Source organism: Taudactylus pleione, unplaced genomic scaffold (genome assembly GCF_031769625.1).
Source record: "Taudactylus pleione unplaced genomic scaffold, aTauple2 ptg000157l, whole genome shotgun sequence".
In the NCBI taxonomy this organism is placed as follows: domain Eukaryota; kingdom Metazoa; phylum Chordata; class Amphibia; order Anura; family Myobatrachidae; genus Taudactylus; species Taudactylus pleione.
In genome coordinates this window covers 2,764,524-2,791,118 of record NW_028284559.1, presented here as the reverse complement: position 1 = coordinate 2,791,118, position 26,595 = coordinate 2,764,524, and the positions used below count along the sequence as shown (strand labels likewise).

Below are 26,595 nucleotides of genomic sequence, written 5' to 3'. Positions count from 1 at the left end.
ATTGTTTAAGGGGGCCAGAAACCGGACGATATGAACGATAACAATGTTGATATCGTCCTGTTAAATCGTACTGTGTGTACGCAGCATTAGGGTCAGTTATGTGGTGGTGGACAGATTTGTGCTTGTTTGTTCACATATTTACATTACATTGACCATAAAAAATTTGATTATTTTGCTGGACCACCAGCCTGAGGCACCCCTGCAAGTGTCTCGGGGCACCCCAGGGCATACTTGCCGACAATCAGCTCCAGCCTTCCGGGAGGGAGCTGATTGTCGGCTAACAGCGGGGGGGGGGCGGGCCAGCCAGTTGGTGGTGCATTGGGGGTGGAGACGGAGCAGCACGATTGCGTCATCGTGGCTCCGCCCCTCTTCACAATGCCGTTATTTTCGGCAGTGTGAAGCAGGGTGCGGGGCCGCGATTCAGCGCGAATCGCGTCACCGGCTCCCTCGCTGCGGGGGTTTCTAATCTATTCAGGGGGGAGGACGGGAGGCTTGCCTGCCTTTCCGGGGGGCCGGGAGCGGCACCCAAAAATCGGGAGGCTCCCGGCCAAATCGGAAGGGTAGGTAAGCCTGCCCCAGGGTGCCGCAGCGCACAGTTAGGGAACCACTGCTGTAAGCATTCAGTATAATTATACAGAGGGTGCTTTAGCAGCTATGCTGTTATCACACTGGCAGTAATATTTTTTTAATATGCAGCTATGACAAACCCTTTGCACCCGATGTGAAGATGGCAAAGAAGCGCCCCTGACACAGCAAAAACATAGTAGTATCAATCCAAAGGAACATTCTGTTTCCCAGCTACGAGTCCAAATTGAGATTATGATATGCACTATTATTATATATCACATATATACACTACTACTACTTCAGTAGCGAAGGAATCACGTGCTCGTGTGTTATTATTAGCGGGGATACGGCTCTTACACGCACGTGACCCGGCAGCGCGAGGAGGCACACACGCGCGCAGTCAGCTGACCCCGTCTCTTGTGCCTCACTCTCTCTCTCTCGCGGGCAATCTGCTGCCGGTACACGCGCGCTTGATTGTTGCGCACGCAGCTCCCGGAACCGGGTGTAATAAACGGCTCCAGAGCCACCGAGTTCACTATGTCCGGGGAGGGAGAGGAGATGGTGACAGGCGCCCAGGTAACTTGTGAGGGGGGGAGAAAGTGACGTCACGCAAAGGGGGAGGTGTCTCAGGTACCTGACAAGGAGGTTCCATCCTGTGCCTCAACGTGTAACTGGGGCTTGTGGTGCTCGGCAACTTTGTTGAGACAGTCACAGTGCGCCTGCCCTTAGTGCTGCCCTGCCCTGCCCTGCCCTGTTCTGTGTGTGCACTGTGCCATCAGCTTCTGCACCCTCTGCCAGACATTACTACACAGCAGACTTTGTATTCTGCAAACATCACTTAATGTTGTTATTAAAAAAGTATATTTAGTGCTTCCAATAATATCATTGAAAAGTGTTGCCCCTTATTTTGCATATGTCACTTACACCTGTTTTCTCATGTGCTGCGGCTGCTTAGTGTAACTTTCCATCCCATTTCCGTATATATATATATATATATTATGTACTTCCAGCAGTGTACACATGTGTATCCCAGCACATTAGTCACTTTTTTTTTTCTTTTTTGCAAACTGACTCCACTTTTTACCTGATATGTAGTTTAATATGAGAAGCTTCTTATATTAGACCCCAAAAGGTCCTCTGTGGCTTATAAAACTATAATAGCATCCAATATATTTTTAGGTGTTTTATTACTTTGTGTGCTTAGTTACTTTTTTTTTTGCTAAGTTATGGTTTATTATGATTGCAACCTAAATGAAGTATGTTAAAGTGTGCAGACTATGGGGCATATTCAGTTGGGGGCGAGAGTAGCAAACATCTTGCACCTGACGCGGTTTTTCCTGCAGGTGCGGGATTTTTGCTATTAAATTAGGTGCGTGTTTTTTTTTCTATTTTGAGCGCTGGGAGGTTTTTTATTTCACGCACCTCCAGAGCAAGTCTGATTTTTCCTAAACTTGTTAGTGTTTGTAAGTGTGTGTGTGTCCCAAGTGTATGTATGTCCACAGCAGCCCCCTCCCCAGTGAGAAGATGGAGGGGAGGCCACCAGGAACCGCGGAGACCCCCAAGCAGCTAAGTGTAATTTTTTAAAATTACGCAGCGCAGGGTTTTCAGAGCTGAAAACCACGCAATCACTTTTTTTCATTGGATGCCGCGGGTATCGGAAGCGTGCATACCCACGGTAATTCAAAATTGGGAGCGAGGGGCGCAAGGTTTTTTCATCGCTAAACCTCGCACCCAATTGAATATGCCCCTATAACCTCATGGAAGATAAAGTGCAACTTCTTAGAGAGACTTATACCCCTTTATCACAAATCCCGAGTCTGGCCTGGGATTTTTTTACCCGGCATTCTGCCGGGTCGTACCCCGGCAGACCCCATTTCCACTGCACCCTCGTCCTGGGTTATTCTTGGGTCGCCTACGTTTACACTGAACCTCGGTAAGCCCAGCAAAATCCGTGGATGTCATTAAAAATGGCCTTTATTCAGGCCATTTTTAATGACATCCACATTTAATGACACGCTTTATTATTTATTTCATTTTGTTATTTCATTTTATCATTTATTTAATTTTAATGAAATTTTTTAATGACATCCTTTATTCGGACGTCTCCTGGTTTCTCGTGATTACATCAGCAGCCAGTACCCTGGAAAGACCAATCAGCGGCTTTTGCAATTACCTGGGTCAAAAAACCTGGGTAAGGGCTGTTTTCACTGCAGTGTTACCGGGTTTTACCCGCTAAGAAACCCTGCTCAATACCCGGTAAGAAAACCTGGGTCTGCAGACCCGGGATTTTTTCCTTGGGGCCGTTTCCACTGAGTCGAGTCCTTGGTAGACCCGGCAATTACCCGGGATTTTAGGCAGTGGAAAAGTGGTATAATACAACTTTCATACCGACATCCCGGGAAATACATGGGCTTATCAATCTCAGAATTTCTCAGGTCTCAGTCCCTGACCCTGATACAGAGCATTTACTCATGGCAAAAACCCGGGTATTTGTACCGCGTGAAAGGGATATTACACATGCTTCATTCGCTCTTGGAGCTGATTATTTGCTTTTGTGGTAATTATTATTATCCTTTATATGGCGCCACAAGTGTTCAGCAGCGCCTTATATAGTTCATAGAACTAAGAGGTGAACAAGAAACAAGTAACTTACATTACAGTGCAGGACAAGGACACGATTATATACATTGCTGCAATAGCGATTAGACACTCACAATAAGCAGCAGGGAGTTGGCAGTCACGTGTTAGGTGCCCTTATGGGGAGAAAAGAGTCGAAGAAAATGTAAAGAGAAGCACATGAGGGAAGAGGTCCCTGCTCGTGAGAGCTTACATTCTAAAGGGGAGGGCAGACAGACAGGCATGACACAGAAGGGGAAGATAGGAAGGAAAGAGCATGAGGTGGGTTAGGATGAGTGCTGGAAGCCATGATGAAGTAGTGGGTCTTGAGAGCCCGTTTTAAGATTTGTAGAGAGGTGGAGAGTCTGATAGGGAGAGGGAGAGCATTCCAAAGGTAGGGAGCAGCACGGGCAAAATCTTGGATGCGGGAGTGGGAGGAAGTAATCAGTTGGCACGAGAGACGGCATGCATTAGATGAGCGAAGTGGACGGACGGGAATGTGAGGGGAGTGAAGGTCAGAAATGTATGTGGGAGAGGATTTGGTGAGGGCTTTGTAGACGAGTGTAAGAACCTTGAATTGGCATCTGAAGGGGAAAGGGAGCCAGTGTAGGGCTTGAAGGAGAGGGGAAGCAGATGTAGAACGTCTGGAGAGGAAGATGAGCCGAGCAGCAGCATTGAGAACCGATTGTACTGGAGAGAGGTGAGAGACTGGGAGGCCAGCTAGGAGAAGGTTGCAGTAGTCCAATCTGGAAATGACCAGTGAGTGGATGAGGATTTTAGTGGCATCCTGGGTGAGGAAGGGTCTAATGATTACTTGCTTACTTGACACTGTATTAAATTATGGCATTGTAACAGTGATGACAAAATATGGTGTGTGCACATTGTTAGGGTAATACCATTATAAATACAGGTTGAATCTCCCATATCCAAATATTCTGAAATACGTAATTGTTTTAGCATGAGTGAGCTAGTGAAACAGTGGCGTATCTATAATGGGTGCAGTGTGCGGGGCACATGGGCCCCCAGGGTCCAGGGGGGCCCCACACCGCACACCCTGCCCTAATATTAATTTAAACTTACCTGTCTGTGGCCCCGCGTCGGGTGTCAGCTCTGCTCAGAACACCGGAAAATGTCCGCTGCGACTATTTTCCCGGTGTTCTGCGCATGCGCAGTAGACTCCGGGCACACTCGAGTCTACTAATGTTCCGGTGGCTGGCTAGCCACGTCAGTCGGCTGCTGTCCACCGTCATTGTTGCGGGAAGCAGTCGGGAAGCCAACCGCCGGAATCCCGACCGCCGGCTTCCCGACTGCCGACTTCCCGACTGTGTCTAATGACAGGCGTCGAAATTCCGACACCTGGCATTAGACCTACGGAGAGAGCCCGACACCCGGCTTACTGATCGAAGGTAAGCCGGGCGCAGACAGCCGCGGGGGTGGGTGGGTTAAGTTAGGGGTTCCCGGGGGGGATTTAGGGTTTAGACCCCCCCCCCCTGGGAGGTTAGGTTTAGGCGAGGGGAAGGGGGGTTAGGCACCCCCGGGGGAGGTTATGGTTAGGCACCCCCCCTGGGGAACTTAGGTTTAGGCTGCAGGAGAAGGGGGGCTAGGTTTAGGCACTTAGGGGGGGGATTAGGGTTAGGCACCCCTAAGGGAGGGTTAGGGTTGGGGGGGAATTAGGTTACTTGCCTTAACGGACGATTACGATTTCCTCCTATGTCGTGCTGCGACTGTCGGGATCAGAACCGCCGGCCATGCGGCAGGCGGTAAATCATACTGAATCCCATTGTTGCCTATCATTGCAACTATAATATGCTAAACTTGTATATAATCATAACAAGCAAATTTGCATTTACTGTTTGTCTAATTTGTAGTTAGCAGATTAAGTCGTTTTTGCTTGTTTAGTTTGAGCGCTTCAAAGTTTACCAAAAAAAATAATAGAAATGGCTTTTTCTTGGTGTCATTATGGAGTTTAGCGTAATAAATTATTCCAACATCATGGGCACAGAGAATATATATTCCACCTTGTCCATGTTGGGGGAGTAGTTTAGGCCTCTAACATTCATTATTACTTGGTATATGCTATTCTAGATGGTGTGAAATTTTATATTATACTATACTCTTATGATCACACAGTAATACTTCAAAGTTAGAAAATTGTAGTACAAACCTGGACCACGTTTTTATGTTCTGCTTTTATATAGGAGTTGTATTGCAAATACCCAATAGAGCTTATTTGTATAGATCTGTGAAACTTCTTGATCTTAAACATCGGAAAAAAACGTCATATTTTCCTATTGAAATGAAAGTCATCTCATTTGTAGAGTGGCAAGAAAATAAATGTATCTGTTTATTTTATAGGTATCTTACATTGGAAAGGACTGTACAGAAATTCCATCATTTCTTGCACGAAAATATGGGCATCTGGCAGACAGACTGGATTTGAGTTTTAACTTGTTGCAGTAAGTAATCATTGCTTTTTTTATTATAAGAATTGCTCAATGCATAGTTGTTGCATGGTCAAACTAAGGCAGCATAATTCATATTATTATTTACAGACTATTTAAAGGTGTTTGTGTACTACAGTAAACTTGGGCACAAACACTAAATTATTTCTGGCATTCATCTCTTAAATCAAAAAGTTATAAAAGTTTTATTAGAAACTATGCGATGGTACCTGGTTTCACCCAGGTAGACCATAGATATATACTGTTTCCATTTTCATCTCACCACTCCAGTAACACATTAATCCTTCACCTATATAGTAATGTATCACTACCATAGTAAGACATTACCTCTCTCACCTGTGTACTAACACATTCCACTGCCTCACCTCTGTAGTAACACATTCCCCTCCCTCACCCATGTTGTAACACATTCCCTTCCAACCCGTAGTAACACATTTGACATTTTCCTCTCTCATCTGTGTAACACACTCCGTTCTTTCACTATTCAAATAGGGGAGCCACACCAACTGCCAGTGATGTTTGGCAGCACTTGGGATGAGAGGTTTGTGTTGAATATGAACTGTGCTGAGTCAGTCAGTCAGGACATTGCACAGGGGGATGAAACATTTTAGCCCTTTTCACCCCCGAAGGAGTCGAATCTTGAAAATTATTTCTATTAACATTGCACTGACTTGAATTGCCCCCATAGACAGAGATCCTCAAAACATGACCTGTTGGGAAAGCTTGGGTGTTGAGGTTGAGTACCACTGCTTTAGTTTGTATACAGTATACTATGTAATTTGCCATTCTGCCAGTTTTATCTGTTCTATTACATCTTGCAAATTGAAATGAACAATTCAATACATAAGTATATACATAATTTACATCAAATTAGATTTTGAGATTTTTGTTTAAATCAGAATTGAGGGAGCTGGTTGCTTTCCTCTTTACATCCGTTTACCCATTACCCTTTATGGGAATGGGTGGGCACATGAATGTAGCAATTTACAGCCGAAAGTGTTGTTACTCATTTCTCATTGCTTTAGCTTAATTACTGACATTCAGATGCATAATAGAACAATAGTTTAATTTCATAATATTTAAACTTGAAATGCATTAATTTCACAATTGTTGGCAGGGCTTTCAATAAAGTGCTGTCCCTGCAAACTCCATCCTGGCACATTGGAGGAGTTTTTGACATTTTTGAAAGACTCCACAGTTTCAGACACTACGCATACGCACAGTATCAGTTTCCCTGATTCTTTCACGGAGGTTGGAGGCTGTGGGAGAGGGATTTCAAAATTCCTCTCCTCTGAAAATGCATCCGTAGGAGTAAAGCGGATACTGCCATCTGAGGAAATTTCTGTGGAGTATTCTGCATTTGGCTATTGATACAAAGCCCCTATACTTAATATCATGCAGAAAATATAATTTAAGTAAGAACTGATTTAATTAAGGAGACTACTAAGAATTTGTATTTCACAGAGGAATGGAAAGCATATATTTGTGTCACATTCCTTTTTTGTAACCAGAACAATAGTAAATAAGTTTGTGGAGAAAGTATTAATATGCTAGATTCTTACTGAACAGTTCAAATATTTATACGTTGAAATAATGGAAGTAAATACTCACAATAAACTTGGGGAAAAAAATCTATACATTCAATGAAATTATCTACATATCATGCAAAAGGTAAAACTGTGTAAATAGATAGAAAATAACAATTGATAGTATGATTAAATAATCACTGGGAACTTCCCCAACCACTGCAGTGCGAGCTTGCCCACATTATTGTCTTTAGCTAAAAATATATATATATATATATATATATATATATATATATGTATATATATATAATTTTTTACCACTCTTGGGTGTGCGGCCACTCTGATATATACACACCTTGGCATTCAACCACCTAAAGCGTGTGTATATCAGAGCGCGACCGCATGCCCGGGTGCTATATCTATCTTATAAAATGGCCCCTGTTGTGACAAAATAGTGCTATGTGGAGATGATGTAGGGTGAAATAATGGATAAAGTGAATAAAACAGTTGAAGATTCAGAATAGGCTGTTTAACAGTTGAACATCAAGGTTGGCATGTTTACTCACTGTTTGCTGTGCTGGATTCTGAAGTGGCTGCTCAGGTAAGTCCTGTTCAAGTAGTTTTAATAGATAGCCATTGTCCAAGTCATCTTTGGTGAGGATTGATGTCAGATAGTGTTAGTGTTCATTCTAGCACCCAGCACCTGTTACAACCCGCGCAGTTCTTCTTTCTTGACTGGAGTTTAGCTCTCTGCTCTGGTGCTTCTAGCACACTCAGATGATACAGCAAATTGTTAAGATACAGACGAGTGTGCTAGAAGCACCAGAGCAGAGAGCGACATATCTACTATATAAAAGCGAAAAATTTTCCTTCTGTTTTTCTATACAAATCCTCAGTTTACAAGCCAAGATCGTGAAATTTTACATATGAGCCTATTAAAACACGGCCGAGGCAACTAAACCATTTTAAAATTTAAATTAATTACTGTTAATTTTTAATTAATTAAAAAACAAAATTTTTGCTGTACGCTCATTGTGGGGCCTCACGGCATATTGGTAGGGCCTCGGAGCCTGCGCTTTGTGTTGTCATGATCTTAATGTTTATTATCAAAGAGAGCTTTAGCAGGCTTTCCCTGCATTCTCAGCTCTCTAACTATACCAAATTACGCAGCAACATTGACTTCTTTCTTCGAACTGTGTCAAAATGATGACTTTGCAAGGACCCTGCTTTACTGTAAGCTGGCAAAATATTACACATGGAATGCTTCTCGAAAAGTTTTTATGTGCAGAAAACAGGGAGTCGCTGTAGATGGTCATCCTGGTATCAGAGCAAAAGAAGCCCTTGGCCATGTTTACACTGTAGATCTGACAAATTTTGAATGCTTCTATCTCCGAAGTTAGCTTTACACCATTACAGGTCCTACTTCCTTCGACGACCTTAGAACTGTTGATGGGGAAGTTTGTCACATTTTTCGTGAGGCCTGACTAAGGAGAGGTTTGTTGGAGGATGATGTGTAAACAAACATTCTTAAAATACCGGGCAACGCCGGGAACTCCAGCTAGTACATATATAATTAGCAGTGGATGTGAGTGAATAGAAGAGACTATGTTAGATGCTGTTAGCTCGTTGCCATCACTTCTGACGACAGACGCAATGAGAAGTGTGCATAGGGTTACTGCAACCAGTAGATTCAATCCTCATATCTATTGAAAAGCTTTTTTTTAGCTTTACATGTGGCTATTAAAGCATTATCTTTAACGTCAGGGGATAATGGCCAGAGGGGTGCCACACTGCCAACAAATGCTGCTGTAAATCTCAGTATACCAACAAGTAGTGGGTTGACAAAACCATGCAAACTTCAGGAGCCAGTTTATTAAATTTAGGAGCCTGTATGATCATTTCATAGACGGTACACTGTATGTGTCCACAGAGAAGGTACACTGTATGTGTACACAGTGTATTGTATATGTCCAAATAGAAATTAATTCCAAAACATCAGCCTCCTGACATTTGTCCAATAATGGGTGCCCACAGATGATGCTGTATAGAACACCAGTATTTTATTTGTACACCTTATGAAAATATTGATCACTAGTTAAATGTTACTATAACCCTAATTTCTGATCTCTACACTACACATGCATGTTAATTTTCCACAGTGGTAACAAGAGTACTGTCTTTCTAGAGGGAGCTGTCTGTCTCATTCAGACCTGCTCACGAGCGCAGGACGCTCGCAAGCGGGTCGATGATACCCAAATGCGCATGCGCACGACAGAGGCTGCTCCGGCGTGCGCATGCGCGAGACCCAGCGAGCAACGGGGAAGCCGTCGCTCGGGGTCTTGCACCAAAGGGGGCGTGCTGTTGATGGTGAGTGACAGCACGCCCCCTTTGGTGGGCGTGTCGGGGGCGTTGCTGCCCAGACAGAGGCGTTCCCATGGGAACGCCTACCGTCTGGGTCCGGCCCCATTGACATCACTAGTGATGTCAGTGGGAGTGCTTTTGGCTCTGATAGAGCCAAAATCACTCCAGGGCTTGCGGCAACGAGACCCTACCACAAGGGTTTCATCGCGACCATCATCATGGACTCTCGCATAAGCTGTGGGTGGTCACCCACAGCTATGCGAGCAGCCAGGAGGACGCACCAATTTTAGGTAGGCCGGCCCTGATTCAGAGCGAGCGCTCTGGTCAGAGCGTCCGGCTCTGAATCAGGCCCTGTGTTGTAAGTTGTAGTCATTGACAATTCTAAAAGTTGTACTTAAGTCATAGAATAATTATACCTATACAAAATGTAAAATAGGCAATTACTCGGGATTCTCGCATATACGGCAGCTGTTTAAAAGTATGATACCCTTGTAGGTTATCCCCTGGTTTTCTTGCAGGTCAATTACATTACATAAGCTCTATTAACAGGGTGTTATCAGGCAGTGATTGTCAGAATCATGTGGATCAACTCCTGCTACATCCTCCTTTGGTCTAATAAGCAATCTCTTATTACTGTAATTTTTTCCGAGATATCTTAAATCATTCTGGCTCTCACACTGGAATAACACAATGGTTAATACAGTTACCTACATTACAAGTTCAAGATTTACTTACCACACTCACTACATCTTGTAGATTACTTCCATCAGCTATGTACATGGAAATGTTTTTGAATATTTTTCATCGGGCAATGCCTTTCACCACATAGGCGCTTTCTTATGGAACTATCCTCTTCCCATACATTTTTATAGATGTGGTGAAAACAATGCTGACTTGTTCCATTGCTTTTGTCACTGTCCATTAATAAAGGGATTTTGGCTCCAGGTGAAGCGTTATGCAAAGGAACACCTAATTAACCACCTTCCTTTCATGGCAGAATGGGCAATATGTGGCTTATTACTAGTTAATGTACGGGTCTGAGGGCAGGAAGGAGTCTGCCTCTATCAATGCTGAAGCCTGCAAAGCTACTCTACAAGAATGGATCTCGCCTTCTCCATCTCTATCTTTATTTAAGGCTAAGCTATTTTATTTATTCAGGATGGATTGGGTGGAGGTGATCCTGGACAGGGAAGCTAAGCTGGAACGTTTCTTTGGTATGTCAGAAAGTTACATATCTATGTTTCCTACTGAATTTAAACGCCAAATTTACTAATGTCTGAACCACACTACTTGGCACATGTTGCGCATGATAGATAAATGCTCGTCTATTGATCTTTAAGGGGTTATTAAATTGTTTGACAGAATGAACTCCCATCTAAAGTTTCCGGGAGCTAATTCAATTGTTTACCCGTGCTGGTCGCTACAGGCGCTTTCTCGTAACCTAATGCATGGGATTAGCAGAAATAAGCGGCTTCTCCAGTGCTAAATGCCGGGCGCGATGCAGTTAAGGTGCACGTGTCAATTGCGACCAGCCGCAAACTCCTTCTTTACTTTGATATCTGCTTACACCAGGAGGTTTGTCACTCTCAGACCTGTGATTCCATGTCTCATTTATATCAGTTGCTCGATATTATGACTACTGTATCCGCTGTATGTCATACTCTATACTGTACATTGGATGTACAGTAATATATTAATGTAAAATTAGACCTTTTTAAAATTAACACATTTAAAATATACTTTTGTACAATTAATTTTCATACATACATTATCCTTAACCACTTAACTGACACTTTTTTTTTTTTGCCCCAAAACCGCTCAAAAATGTAAACATTTTTTCTTTTCTTTTTTTTTGTGTTAACTGTTTTTATTGGAGAGGTAAGAGTGCAATACAAGAGTGTTGCAATAACATTATTTAACATCACTATATAATTTTAACATCATAGATAACGAGACATGAATAGGTAATGAAATAAAGGATACAAATGGGGCGATTCAATTGTTCTATAGGGTGCCTAAACGAATAGGTGCCGGAGGAAGCAATGAATGTTTTGCTCCATTCAGGCGCACATAGCCGCATTTAGATACATTTCTGTTTGCCACCTCCTGAGGGGGCAGCCTAAATGTGCGATAAGTCTGCTGTTTGGGGCGCCCATAGCAGGACCTTTAGATGGCCAAACAGGAGTTTGGGTGCCTTGACCAGGTCTTTAGACAGGGTTAGCTGCTATACCAATGGTAGTCCTGTGGTCATTCAGCTGATCCTGTGATCCAGTGACCAGCTACCCAGGCGTATTTAAGTCTGGCTCCAGGTACAGGAAACTGCTATTCAACTTCGCAGTTCCAGTGATTGTTTGCTCTCCAGTGTTTTCCACGTTCTATCCCCAGTGTGTTGTTTCAGCCCTCACGCTAACCTCTCTAGTGTCACTTGTATTAGCCCCCATGCTGATTCTTAGTGTGCTACTTCTGCTTTCTCACAGAACTCCAGTGTCTCATGTTACTGTTCCTGTGTTATCTATTAGTGTGCTGCTCAGCTCCCAAGCTGACTGTGTTACATGTGCTAGGCTTCAAGCTAATTGCTAATTCAGCTGTCAATCTGCATTCCTTCTCCTACATTTTTTAGAGCTTCTCCTGTGTTCAAGTGTTCAGTTCATCTCCTGTGTTCAAGTATTCAGTTCATCTCCTGTGTTCAAGTATTCAGTGATCGCGCTGAGCGACAAAATATGTGGTCCCACTTTTAAAAAATGGGGTCCTACCTTACCATTTCTGGGTCCCATCATAATTTATGCTTTAGAGCTCCCCATATGACCTTCAGACCTCCCCACATGCCCATATACCCCTAGAATGCCCTCATCACCCAATTGAATCGGTTTTGTACCTAGAGGTCAGACCGCAGTACCCATTAACAATAATGGGGACTGCAGTCTGCTGTGGTAGTATGCCTTCTGCAGGAGATTTCTGTGAATCTTCTGCATTAGACTGTTCTTACATAGCGGTGATACATAAATTATGCAGAAACTGTAGTTTAAGCATAATTTTATGAAACACCAAGAACCAATAAATACAATTAAAAAATATACTAAAAAGATTTTGTTCTCTTACCTTCGAACAAAAATGCTTAAGGAATTTTCTGCGTCTAGCTGTGCACTCTTCTGTCCTTTTTTATTCTGTGGGAGCTAGATGGGGGCAGCTTCGCTGATGCTGCAGGTCCTTTTGGCTCCTTGTCTTGATGTCACAAGCCGCTCGTGCGAACGCCGGAGGACCAGTCGCTGAACTCATCCTATCAACTGTCCGTCATCCCTGCACTGTTCTGGATTGGTTCCTGCGGCTATTTCCTCTTGATGCGAATGCTGCTCCGATGCCGGTGATAGTGTTTCACATGTTTCCGGTTTTGGTGTTGTCTCCTGTTATCCACCCGAGTACCCAGTTCTCCTGTCTACTGTTGTTACCTGCCGTTTGTGTCATCTAGGCGGCACGGTCCGCACATCTACTACCTGCCGTTTGTGTCATCCAGGCGGCACAGACTGCACTCAGTGTCCAGAGTGCGCAGTTCAGTGTCCAGCTGCTTGTGTCAACCCGGCGGCACAGGACACATTCCAGTGTCCTAAGTACGCCATCCTGCGTACCACCACCTGAGTCAACCTGGTGGCACAGGTCCTTCTTCAGACCACCACAGCCTGCCAAGGCTGCTACATGGCCCAAAGGCCACATCTTGTTCTACGGCCCACAGGCCACAGCCTGCCAAGGATGCTACACGGCCCAAAGGCCACATCTTGTTCTACGGCCCACAGGCCACAGCCTGCCAAGGATGCTACACGGCCCAAAGGCCACATTTTGTTCTACAGCCAACAGGCCACAGCCTGCCAAGGCTGCTGCACGGTCCAAAGGCCGCATCTTGTTCTACGGCCCACTGGCCACAACTGCCAAGGCTACTACACGGCCCAAAGGCCGCATCTTGTTCTACGGCCCATAGGCCACAGCCTGCCAAGGCTGCTACACGGGCCGAAGGCCGCATCATTGTTCTACGGCCCACTGGCCACAACAAGCCAAGGCTTGCCACCCCTCAAGGCTGCTGCACGGCCCAAAGGCCGCATATTACCTCACTACTATCGGGCCCTGACTAGTCAAAGACTTACTAGCCCTCAAGGCTGCTTCCAGGCCGAGCTAGCCAAGTGATCCAGCCTCAAGCTCTCCCTGCAGTGTGAATACATGCCATGCTGGTCACTGTGGCCCACGAGTGGGAATGGCTGTTTTAGCTTTTCGCTGTATAGTAGGCCTTATTCACGTTACATCACACAGTAGTGCCCCTTATAACACATTTATGCCACGCAGTAATGCCTTTTACACATTTATGCTGCTCAATAATGCTCTTCACACATTATGCCACACAGTAATGCTCGGTCTTTGCACATTAATACCTGGCCTTTACACATTATGCTGCACATTAATGCCCTTTACAAATGTTGCCACACAGCCATGCCCGGCCTTTACACATTTTGTCACACATTAATGCCTGGTCTTTACACATTATGCCACACAGTAATGCCCGGTCTTTACACATTATGCCATGCAGGAATACCCCTTACTATTATGGCACACAGCCATGCCAGGCCTTTACACATTATGCCACACATTAATGCCCTTTACACATTATGCCTCAGACCAGTGCCTGGCCTTTACACATTATGCCGCACATTAATGCCCTTTACACATTATGCCGTGCAATGCTTTTACACATTATACCATGCAGTAATACCCCTTACAAATTATGCCACACAGCCATGCCCCTTATATATTAAGCATCCCCCCCTCCCCAGCAGCCTCTTACCTAACTTTGTCCCTCTAGCAGACCCAGGCCCGGTGACAGTGGGGTACTAAAGGTACTACTGTCCTGGGCCCCAAGGTTTATTGGGGCACCTCCATGTGTGGATGGTAACGTTGCTGCCGGGTGATGCGAGTCTTTCCCTACCTTACTATGCTTGGAGCTGCCTGCTCTGCACACTGTCGGGATTGAGAGGCGGCGGCTGGCCCTTGCATCGGCTGAGAACACTGCTGCTGGGTCCTCCCACCTTCATGACTGCAGTCGTACGGAGCACACGAGCGCACACACACACACTTTTCTCTCGAGGGTGGCCCCTCAAAGACATTGTTGTGCTGGGCCCCAAGACTTCTGTTTCCAGCCCTGAGCAGACCTCACCGGCTGCCTGGCTCCCCGCGCCCGCATCAGCAGGCAGCCGCCCCAGCCTATGGCGCTCCGCTGTCATACAAATCTGGCACCATGCACGAGCCAATCGGAGTTCGTGGACCGGCAGCAGCTGCTGATTGGCTACTGGTCCGTGAGCTCCAGTTGGCTCACGACCGGCGCCTATTTGACAGCAGTGCTTTTAGCGAAGCTTGCAGGACGACTTGTCCGTGTCACCGGACATGCGCTGTGCTGCGGCCAATTCCTGACAGCCTGACAGGGATTGGCAGCGGCACAGCGCGTCTTCGGGGATCTGGCTCTTCTTTAAAAGTGAGTCCCCAGTCTTTTAAAACCGGGTAAAATACGCTATAGTGCGTATTTCCGATCACTGGTGTTCCCACACTTGTGAGGTCTAAAGCCTTTTTGACATTCTTGGAAAGTAAAGCATGAGGAACACTTCCTTGAGGCTTCCCCATAGCCTGCAAAGGTGTCAAGACCTTTCAGATATTGGAAATAGAATTACGTCCCCAGATAAAGCCGTACTGATCTGTGTGGATAATGGAAGGGAGAATGAATTTGAAATGTTTTGCCAAGATCTTAGTAAATAGTTTATATCAGTATTTAAGAGCGAGATGGAACGATAAGATGCTGGGGTTGTGAGATCTCTGACTGGCTTGGGAAACACCTTAATGATTGCTTGATTAAAGTGAGCAGGAAAGTTGTCAGTTATGATTGCATTAAAGAAGTGAGTTAAGGATTTTGATTTTAGGTTGTAGACCAGTGGTTCCCAAACCAGGGATTGGCAGCGGCACAGCGCGTCCTCGGGAACCCGGCTCTTTAAAAAAAAAAAAAAAAAAAGTGAATCCCCAGTACTTAAAACCGGGTAAATATGCGCTATAGCGCGTATTTGCGATCACTGCCGGGAACCGCTTACAGGAAAACATAAAGTGATACCACTTCCTGTTTCGGCACGGACACTAATTATGTATTTTCTAATCACTTTTAACATATTTATTGATAATCACCACCGATCATTTGACAAAGGCCATTAGTGGAGCTATCAATTGTACGTTTAGAATGCTCCATTATGTAATAGACACGCAGCTAACCATTAATAGGTACACTTCCTGGGTTTAACAGGCAGTACCTCCTACTTAGGGATTATGAGGAGCCTTAGGACAGACACCCAGCATGCTCTGAGGAAGACCCAATGGTCGAAACGCATTAGCAGCTGCAGGTGTGCATACTTGGAGGTGACCAGACCAGTGATCCGAGGACTTTGTAAGCATTGGGACCCTATTGTGTTTTCTGACCCCTTAGGACTATCCGGTAACCTAAGGGTCCTAGTTCTCACTACTAGGGTACGTGTCTGTCATAATTTATATATATATATATATATATATATATAGGGAATGAGTGGAATAAGTGCCGATGATTGTTATACCCCTAAATTCCGTATGGGAAAAAAACTGACTCAACTGCAAACCAGCCTCAAATATGGGCATCAGCTCTCTGTCAATAAGTAATTAGTAATGGTAAATTACTAACAGCATAAATAGTTGTACATAGATGTTGACTTTGGAGCGACTGGCTAGTTGATTATAAACAATTTAATGTAAAAGTCAATTGCTATACACACGTGTGTGCGTGTGTGTGTGTGTGTGTGTATATATATATATATATATATATATATATATATATAAAAAATGTGTGTGTGTTAAAACAAAGTGCAAGTGCTATGTGTGCAAAGTTAGTGCGAAATTGTGCAATGTCCTAATTCCTGTGTATAGATACACGGGTAAAGTGCAAAAACAGTTAGAATGTACACATAGTGTAAAATACTCCACTCATTTTATCAGAGTGTAAAGCGTGTAAAAATCAGCAAAGATTTGCGTGCAACCAATGAAAATTAAAATGTAAACAAAATTTAATATAGCAGTTTAAAATAAAAACATTGCTTGCCTAGTAAAAGCAAGATAATTCATACATATACAAATTGAAAAAAAACAAATAGATCAAGGAAAAATAGGTAGAGCAGCTTATCTGAGGTAGAGACTTAATAGTTTATGTGGCAGGCATAAAACGGCAGGCTCCAACGTGTTTCGTCCTTTCAAGACTTCATCAAGTCTATATACATATATATATATATAATTATATTTTAAAATTATTATTTTTTTCCTCCCTTAATGAAGGGTAATTGTAATTATTGTATCCACTGTACGAAGTACGTATATTTGTCGCAGTTCCTCGCCGAAGGGGACACTACCTTTGAGGAAGTCTGTTTTACATTGGCCGTTTTTGTTCAAGACGGCATGAGGATAATTATGATTATGTAAGGAGGGGAGCAAGGAGCATTTCGAAATTGAGTCTCTTGAATAAAGGTAATGTCTGCCAGGAGTGGCCTGAGGAGTTTGGAGTGCTTTTCGGGGATGTTTAGTCCCTTCGCATTAATAGAGGTTAACTGGAGATGTGTACATATTAAGGTATTAGGAAACTGGAAAGTATATTCCGGAAAATTGGGAACCTGATGGGACAAGGATGGAGAGTAAATGGATCCCTCAATAAAAGGAGGGATGAGTGTGGAAATGAGGAGGGAGGGGGTGGGGGAGGAGCAATATAAGAAAGTATGAATCAAACAAATATATTAAACTAGGGAGCAGAAGAAAGGGAAGGAGATGAACAGTAAAATGGAATAACAGGCATGTGCCCCATATACTGCAAGCTGCGATGCACTGTGTTTTCTGACACCTTTCTATCATAGCCAGCTTTAACTTTTACAGCAATATGTGCTACAGTAGCTCTTCTGTGCGATAGGAACAGTTGGGCTAGCCTTCGCTCCCCACATGCATCACTGAACCTTGGGTGCTCATGACCCTGTGCCGGTTCACCAGTTGTCCTTCCGTGGACCACTTTTGGTAGAAACTTTCCATTGAATACGAGGAACAGCCCACAAGACCTAACTTTTTTGGAGATCCTCTGACCTACTCAACTAGCCATCACAATTTGGCCCTTGTAATAGCCGCTCAGATCCTTGCGCTTGCCCATTTTTCCGCCTTCCAACATATCAAGAAGTGTTCACTTGCTGCCTAATATATCCCACCCCATGAAAGGTGCCATGGTAACGAGATAATTAATATTCTTCACTTCACCTGTCAATGATTATGGCTGCTCATTGTGTGTATATCTATCTGCATCTGGGCACTGTGGATTTTGTATTGAGTGCTGGTGTGACTCCTATCTATCTATCTATCTATCTATCTATCTATCTATCTATCTATCTATCTATGCATCTATCTATCTTTAGCCTTTCCCCATTGCAGCGCAGGGATTTATGTGCAGTGGTGTAGCTAACAGAAAATAACCCTTGGCTATCTGTCTGACATGTGCTGCTTGTTCGTACCACGTATAAGCCTGGTGACATGATTGAATGCTGCGTTGATATTTTGTTACCTTGTGATGTAACTTTCTCACTATAATGCCCACCCTTGGGCAATAATGTGAGTTTTGATGATGCAAACGTGTTATCTTTACAAGAAAGAAAAGTGGGATCTGGCATGGGTGGCCTACTTTCTGAACTCCCCAATATATGGCAGTCTTCCAAATGTACGAGGAGAGTAGGCAAGTATGATCTTAACATTCAAGATGTGTTCCTGTCTCACTTTGTGAATTATGCTGCACAAGTTTTGATGGCACTTATGGGAGAGGCAGAGGAAATAGTCTGCTGACTTGTCACATGTAGCTCATGCACATTAATTTTAAAGGAGATCTGCAGGTTAACCCAGATGCACCGTAGAGCAATCTGGTATCCTAGCTTAGGACAGTGTGCTGTGTGTTTTGGACTTCCTTCCTTTGCTCATCAGATGTAATGCATTTTTTAAATTGTGACGGCAAAGATTAAAGCGTTAAATCAGGTTTGTTCTACATCTCAGTCCCGAGTGTATTTAAATGCCAATAAATATGAGGGAACATCCTTTGTTAATGAATATTGCCTTTTCTATTGTAAAATCTGCCATGCAAAATGTGTGCTGACTGTCTGTTTACTAGTATTTATATAATAATAGTGGGTGTAAGCATTTATGCATAGAATAATCAATTCCATTTGTGCTTTATGGAAGGGTCTATTATTTTGAATTCATGTGTGTAAATTAATATGTGGTGTTGTCAACATTGTAAAGTGTAATTTTTTTCCAGAAACTGTGTAAAAAAGTAATTCCTGTCTATTTACCTCAGCTTATATATACTGTATTTGTGTAGTAGCACAAAGCCATATTCCGTTTAGAGGGGTTTTTATCACATTAAATAATCCCCTGTACTAATTCCCTATCTGATACATTTAATGATTAGAAAATAACTGGTGGTAAGAAAGGATTGATTGAATTACTCTGTACAGATAGCATACCCTCATTGGCAGGCATATTTTGCTTATATAACTGTGCCCAAATTCCCCATTGTCAGCTGTAGACTGAGGTAAGCCCTGTTGTTATATGCTATATGGACATAACCCTTTTCCATCTCTGCTATTTCCAGTTCCATGCCCCTTACCCTACTCCTCTTGTGACATATGTATTGTCAGAAGGGGTTCTATAGCGTTGAATTACCCTGGAACCTCCACAGAACATTTTCAAGGTGTCGAGAGTCTTCATTGCTTTAAGCCAGAAGCAGACAAGCAGTAACAGCAGGTGCGATGGCAAGTGCGACAAACACTTCTACTTTCTATGCTTGTGACCCAGAACAGTGTTGCACCTCAGTTGGAAAATGGGTGTGGAGTACACTAACACCAGTGCTCTACTTTTCCAGACACTTGTCATGTCTGTGTATACTGTTGATCCTAACCTGGGTTTAGAAAAAGCCATTTTATGCTGTTTTCAAAATACATTTTATATTGTATTTCCAAAATTCAGAATTGGTCTTCAGGGTTTTGGGATTGAGGTCTCCCATTCCAAGAATTTGATCTTCTTTTTCTGTAGCCATTCCTTGGTTAATTTGGATATGTGAAAAGGTGGAATTCCTCTTCACCTACAGTTTTGTGTTCAGTCAGCAGATGTTGTTCCAAAATATTTTTATATTTGGATCTATTCATTATGCTCTCTATCTGTACTTAATCTCCTGTCCAGCATAAAACTGTCACCACATGCTTCACAGGTAGGTATGGTGTTCTTTTGATGATAAGCTGTGTTGTCCCTTTGCAAAATATACAAAATCTTTTAGCATTGAGGCCAAAAAGTTCAATGTTTGTCTCATCAGACCATAATACATCTTCCCACATGGATTGTGGTGACTAGATTTATTATTTTGCAATGTCCATATGAGCTTGTATTTTTTTTCTCTCCTGTGAATTGGCTCCCATCTTGCTATGTAACCCATAGCAGGTTGCAGGAAGTTGTTGTCACATGGTGAGAGTGACTAGTTCCTGACAAAAATTCCTGCAGTTCCTTAAATCTTAACATATGCCTCTTGGTAGCCTTACTGGTAAGTTTTTTTGTTGTTGTTGTTGTCCTCACATGAAATTTGGCTGTATGTCCTTATTTTGGTAATGTCACCGTTGTGCCACATTTCTCAACTTATTGATGATAGCCTTTATAGTGTTCTTTGGTTAATTTAATGCATTTGTAAGTCTTTCACACTCTTCCCCTGATTTGTACCTTTAAACAATGAGATTTTATATATATGTTTTAATAACTCCTTGCAGGCCGTGACTGTCCCAGTACAATGCAACCAATAATACTCCAAGGAAACCCTACAAGAACAGCTCAGTTTTATTTGAGGTTAATCGCAATCCCTTTCACTGCTGGCAGGGCAGTTATACTTTGAATACTATTACAGCCTCATTGTGGAAGGGTGTGCACACTTCTCGTAGCTAAGGTTTTTGTAGACTTTATATTTCACTTTTTTTTTTTTTTCTTTTACTAGTTTTAACAATCTCTGTGTAGATTGTGGACATACATAGTCCATATGGCGGTTGTTAAAACTGTCACGAGTACAGAGGCAGTGTTTTTGTAAAAAAAAAAGTGGTCACAGAGTTCTTCTCTTTCTCAGGTAGCATATGCAGTTTGCCACGCAACTAAGTTATGAAATTGCACCGCTTTATAAATAATTCACACATCCATCTTATTTACTTCTGAATTTATTTTTTAATTACTGGATTTCTAATTTTTATTAAAAAAAAACATTTGGCTTCATTATGAAACCTAATGTTAAATAAATGCCTCAGTTGGTACTGCTTATTTCTCCTGGGTGAGGCACCCTGGAAAGCTTTCAATGCACTGGAGAGAGTCCCTTTTTCTTGAATATACTGTTCAGTTTTAGGCACCAATTTACATAGTATACTGTAAACTGCACAGATTGGCAACTAAATGAATAAGGGTTATTTGTAGATCTTCATTATGTGGACAGACAGCCCTGGCTAAATTTACTTACACTAGAGTGAATATTATGAGGTTATATGATCACTGTATGTAAATATGTGGCAAACCACGAATTTCTGTGTCACGCTGTTCAGTTTAAGACTCTCACAGAGAACATGACGTAACCTGTACCATAATAGTCAGGAAACTTATACCCCTTTAGCACCAAACCTTTAACCTGGGTTATTGCCAGGGAAACCCTGGGTCGAGGTTTGGTGTGAAAGGGTCTGAGAAAAATTAACCTGGTCGAATTACCTGGGAATCCAACACTGGTAACTACCAGGGTCGTACCCGGCACGGTCCTGGGTAACTGTGCGATGTGGACGGCGAAACCCAGGTGATCCAACCCGGGTCACGTGAAAAGCCGCTGCTTGGTGCTAGAAGGGATGATGTCATCTCTAAGCACCCCTCAGAGCTCACAGCAAAGCTACATGGAATGATGCAGAGGTGAAGTAGCTGCTGGCTATAAGGAGAAAGTATAAGATAAAAAAACAAAACAAATGAAAGGTACTGGCTATGATCGATGCAATGCAGTGAACAGTCACCACCCACTCTTTATGGCCTCATATTTGTGAGCCCAAAAACGTCCATTTCTAATGATACACTTTTACAGGGCAGACCAGGTGCAGAGTGTACAGAGCCGACCTGAAAGACCCAGGTCCAAGGTGCAGTCTGAAATACACTCCCACAAGAACTGGTGTTGATAAATCTCCCCATAAATGTTTCGATACAGAATTTCACATCATTATTGTTCCACTAGTTTAAGCCCTTCTCATATACAATGCACTATGTAATCAAACAATTAAAAAAAAAAAAGGGCTGTGTACTTCTCAGCCTGGGCTGGCTTCTGTTCTAATTGTTTGACCTCTAATGTGGGTTTTACCTGCTATAGTGAAAATCTATCCCAGACTGGTTAATGCAGGATGGCAGGAAAAACCGCATTCCCCAACACTCTTGTGAAAGCTACCAGCCCAAGTGCTTTGCAGCTTTGGGCAGTGTAGTAATTTTAATAACATTGTGATGTCTCAAGTGTCAATTTTGTGGCCCCACTATAATGGACAGGAGGCCCATTATACCAAAGGAATAATGCCTACAAATTATTAATGACCGCTGCTAAATTATCAAAGCCAAGATTTGGTGGTAAAGGTTATTCCTGGCAGGCCAACTTTGGGGCTGGTTGAATATTTGTGGTTGTGGGGTGTATATGGCCAACATTTACTTAGACTATTTGTGCACAGCTCTACATGCAGAATAATAAATCAAAAGTGGAACTTGAAGATTGTTTCACTGGAACTTGACACCTCTGAGAAACTTGCTGTTCCACTGTATATCTATATATGTGCTACAATTGACTCATCTAGCTAGAAGACATTGCAGTCAGTGGCGTCACAAGGCGGGTGCGGGGGGTGCGGCCCGCACCAGGGTGTTACCCGCCGAGGGGTGACACCAAGGTGCAGGATCCCCCTCAGTGACAGGAGCCGGGTGCTGCACTATAGCATTAAGTGCAGCACTCGGCTCCTGTCAGTGAGGGAGCCGGCACTGCCCATGCCCGCACCTCCTGCACCCCCCGCCGGCACCACCCCATTGATACCTAATGTATCTAACCTAATGTTAACCACGGCCACGTTCGTGCCGCGAGGCCACGCCCCTCCCGAAGGCCCGACATGTGAGGCCACGCCCCCGACACACCCCTCCCAAAGACCACGCCCCCATTTCGGCAGGTGCCGCGCGCATGGCGTCCCTCTCCGCACCGGGTGTCACCGTGGGGAGGGACGCCACTGATTGCAGTGAGTGCATTGTTAAGCTTGGTAAACACTGGAGCGATCCCTCGTTCCGTCCTTCATTACCTTGCACGGCACTGCATGCGATATCGTCTGATTAGCCATGCAGCATGGTCGACCGAAAGATATCACTAACTACTGTGGGAGCGAGCAAATTGGCTGTACACACTGAACAATCCTGCTGATAAGTCGTTCCGATTCAACTGGAAACAACATATTGGGCCAATATCGCTCCAGTGTGTACCCAGCTTGTCTGTTGGCATTGTTTTGTTAGTGCTGGTGTGCTGTTGCTTGGAAGAATAAGTATGGAAAGTGATATTGTAATTGTGGGTAAGTAGAGCAAGATAGGGAATGGGCAAAATAAGAAAAGTGTGGTATAGTTATCTCTTGATAAATAAGCATTTCTATCAGCATGGATGGCTGTTATTAATGTAGCTGTCACACAGAAACACATTTTCTGCATTAAATACATTTAGTATGTGCATTATTTGGCCTGGAATGCCACAAGGACATCAAAGCCCCCTTAGGCATAAGAGCACAGTGCCCTGCTGTGGAAGCAGAAGGGAGCTTGATCAATAAACCTGACATGTTAATGCAGAGCAAATAGAATAAAAGATGTTTTTTTGACAAGACATGAAAAATCACCTTGTGGCAGCTTGAGCAGTAACTGCACAGGCTGTGGCAACGTTGATCTGACAAGCAAAAAGGAGGGATGATCGTTATAAGTTGGTTTTGTTTCAAACTTCTTTCTTGACCTGTCAGATTTTGAAGGTGTCTGAATGGCCTTTTTTCTGTCGTGTGAAAATTGTAGTCTTGAGTAGTTATGGTGCAGTTATGTCTTCTCGGATTGTAAATGCTGTGGTTTTAATTGATTTCACTTTAGCTGTTGAAGCTGTCAGGCATTTATAATCCCTAAGTCCTATAGATACAGCGCTGGTATGTCATGCTTCAATGTGTAGTTATCAGGAAATTAATATCCTTAATGAACTGGTGCTTTCAAGCTAACAGGGCGTAAAATCCAACTTACCCTTTTCAATTGCTAATAGCATATCCCCCCTCCCTTTATTTAGTTTGGAGAACAGCCTTCCAACAGCCTGTTCCTTTGATGCCCGACAAAATGCCAGCTTTGCTGTGGGTACATTGCGTGATCAATTACAATAAATATAGTAATTACACTAGAGTTGGTAATTAACATAATTGTAGTCAATTACTACAAATACAGTGTACAGCTAAATAAATGAGAGGGGAGAAATTAGCAAGCTAATTGATTTATCTTTATAACTGCTTTGTTTCCTGTTGCATGGAATTAGTGGCGTTATTATATTTTTCTGTATATTTTTTTTCCCGTTTTACATTAATTTGTTAACCATATTGGAAGTCAGTCCAGGTTTGACATTTAAGTTTTTTTTTTCTCATTTAAATTTTGATTTTCTCCTTATTTAGTTAATGTGAGACACAGGATAGAAATAGCTTTGACTTATCTATTTTTATTAATGTTACTAATTGGCTTGCATATAATATCTGTCATCACACTGTTACTTACGCCGAGTATTCGTGGGTCTTCATGATATTGACCTGTTTACATTGTTTTGAAGCTTTTATAGAAGTTCATCAATCTTGTTAAATTTGTCCAAATTGATATAAAGAAATCCTTGGGAATGTCCTGGTACTTTAGCTATCTTACAATAACTTTACTAGCATATTATAGGTATTTTATATGGATTGAGTATGATTTCAAATCCCGACAGCTACAGCCCGACAAGGATGGAAATCCAGATCGTCCTAGGTAAGTATTTCCTGACCTAATTTTACCCCCTAACCCTCCCTTAGGGGTGCCTAACCCTAACCTCCCCCCTGGGGTGCCTACCCTAACCCCCCCTTCCCCTAGCCTAACCCTAACCTCACGGGTGGGTGCCTAACCCTAAGTCCCCCCCGCCGTTGCGGTGTCGGTCTCCCATTGTAGGGAAAATGACAGGCATCGGGATGTCGACGCCTGTCATTTAACCCTTGCCGGGATTGTACAGTCGGGAAGTCAGCGGTTGGCATTCCGTCCATCGGCTTCCCGACTGTTTCCCATTTTATATTACTGTACACTGAACCACATCTGTAAGATTTAGGCCCGTATTCAATTTGAGGCGAAAAGTCCAGACTTTTCGCCTGCTGGACTTTTCGTCTCCTTCGCCTGTCTTCCAGGTGGAAAAGTATCGCAAGCATGCCTGCTATTCCCCGTATTCATTTCCAAAGTAGGCGAAATAGGGAACAGGCGAAACTTGGATCGGCGAAGAAATACAGAAATTTTCGGGAAATAATTGTAGGAACCCCCCCTAAAGATGTCCAGACCTGGGGGATCGCTATGGGTACCCCCAGTTTTGCCTGCAGTAGAAAGTCAGGTTTTTAAATAGCCGCGGCAGGTGTTTTTTTCCAGACATTGAAGATGCAGAAGAGCATTTTTTTTTTTTTCGTTTTTAAAAGTGGTCCCATCAAATTTGGGGTACATGAAAATGGGTACAGGTTGAGTCTCCTATATCCAAAATACCCCTGGTCCCAAGCATTTTGGATATCAGAATATTCCATATATTGGAATATTTGCATACCATAATGAAATATCTTGGGAATGGCACCCAAATCTAAATACAGAATGCATTTATGTTTTAAATACACCTTATACACACAGCTTGAAGGTCATTTTATACAATATTTTTAATCATTTGTGCCTTAGACAAAGTTTGTGTACATTGAACCATAAAAAATCAAAGGTTTAATTTTCTCAGTCATGCCAAAAAAAATCCGTATTTTGGAATATTCCGTATTTCGGAATATTTGGATATGGGAGACTCAACCTGTAGTAGCATATTTTTAAGTCCCTAAACTAATTTTTTAAAAATTCAGCAAAAATGCACCTAATAGACTATTCTAGAAATCACCTGCCGCATACTTACAGAATACCCCTGAACCTATTTTGGAATTTTTAAACACTGTTCCCCTATTTTATTTTTTTCCCCCAAAATTGTTAAATTTTTTGGGGGGTATCCCGATTTTGTATTTTAATTTTTTGACCTTTTTTTGCATATTTTGTTTTAAGGGGGCATTCCCAAGGGTGCAGGCTATTTTTTTTTAAGCCTGCACCCCTATACCCCAATTCTGCATTTTTTTTCAGGCGAATAAGCGAAAAGTCAATGTAATTGAATATAGGGATATTTCAAATAGGTGAAAATGACGTAATCGGCGATAAATTATCGCCGATTCCGACATTTCGCCTCAAATTGAATACGGGCATATGTCTTCGACTATGGTATATGAATTGTTAGTGTCAAATCCAATGTTATGGAACTGTATTTTTTGTGAAGATTGTGGGCTCTATTTAAACTTACAATAATCACAAAGCAAAATAAAAAACATCTAAAATTTAGATTTAACTAAATTGCAGTTTAAAGTACAGCTGTCCATTGTTTGTGTGCTGCATGCAAAAGCAGCTGGTATTTTCTCTATTAAAAAATAAAAAAAACACCCCTCACATTGCAAAATTGTTTGATCATGAGCAAATTTGTTTCAGTTTTTACTTGTATTTTTTGCTGCTATGATCCACAGCTCACAGTGGATGGAGTGATTGGCCAGCTCCATGCTAACTGTGGCTTGCTAGAAAGCATTCCTTATCTGTATCCATATTAGCCTACTGTCTTGGAATCTCAGAGTGGTCTC

The 26,595-nt window shown here is 42.9% G+C and overlaps 1 protein-coding gene and 1 long non-coding RNA gene across 3 annotated transcripts in view; one reads left to right on the top strand and one right to left on the bottom strand.

The window, feature by feature from the left end:
- LOC148521547 (uncharacterized) overlaps nucleotides 1-1,259 on the bottom strand; it is a 40,817-nt gene extending 39,558 nt beyond the window's left edge. Inside the window, exon 1 of the long non-coding RNA XR_015878817.1 lies at nucleotides 1,202-1,259. This is a non-coding gene — a long non-coding RNA (uncharacterized LOC148521547). The remainder of the gene's footprint in view (nucleotides 1-1,201) is intronic.
- The window catches only part of LRMDA (leucine rich melanocyte differentiation associated), a 1,034,991-nt gene continuing 1,009,283 nt past the window's right edge, over nucleotides 888-26,595 (top strand). Inside the window, exons 1-2 of one of the 2 annotated variants that reach the window (XM_088475000.1) lie at nucleotides 888-1,143; nucleotides 5,539-5,639. In XM_088475000.1, coding sequence (XP_088331126.1) covers nucleotides 1,105-1,143; nucleotides 5,539-5,639 — 140 coding nt within the window. In that variant the 5' untranslated portion in view covers nucleotides 888-1,104. The remainder of the gene's footprint in view (nucleotides 1,144-5,538; nucleotides 5,640-26,595) is intronic. The other variant, XM_088475001.1, reaches the window with a different exon arrangement.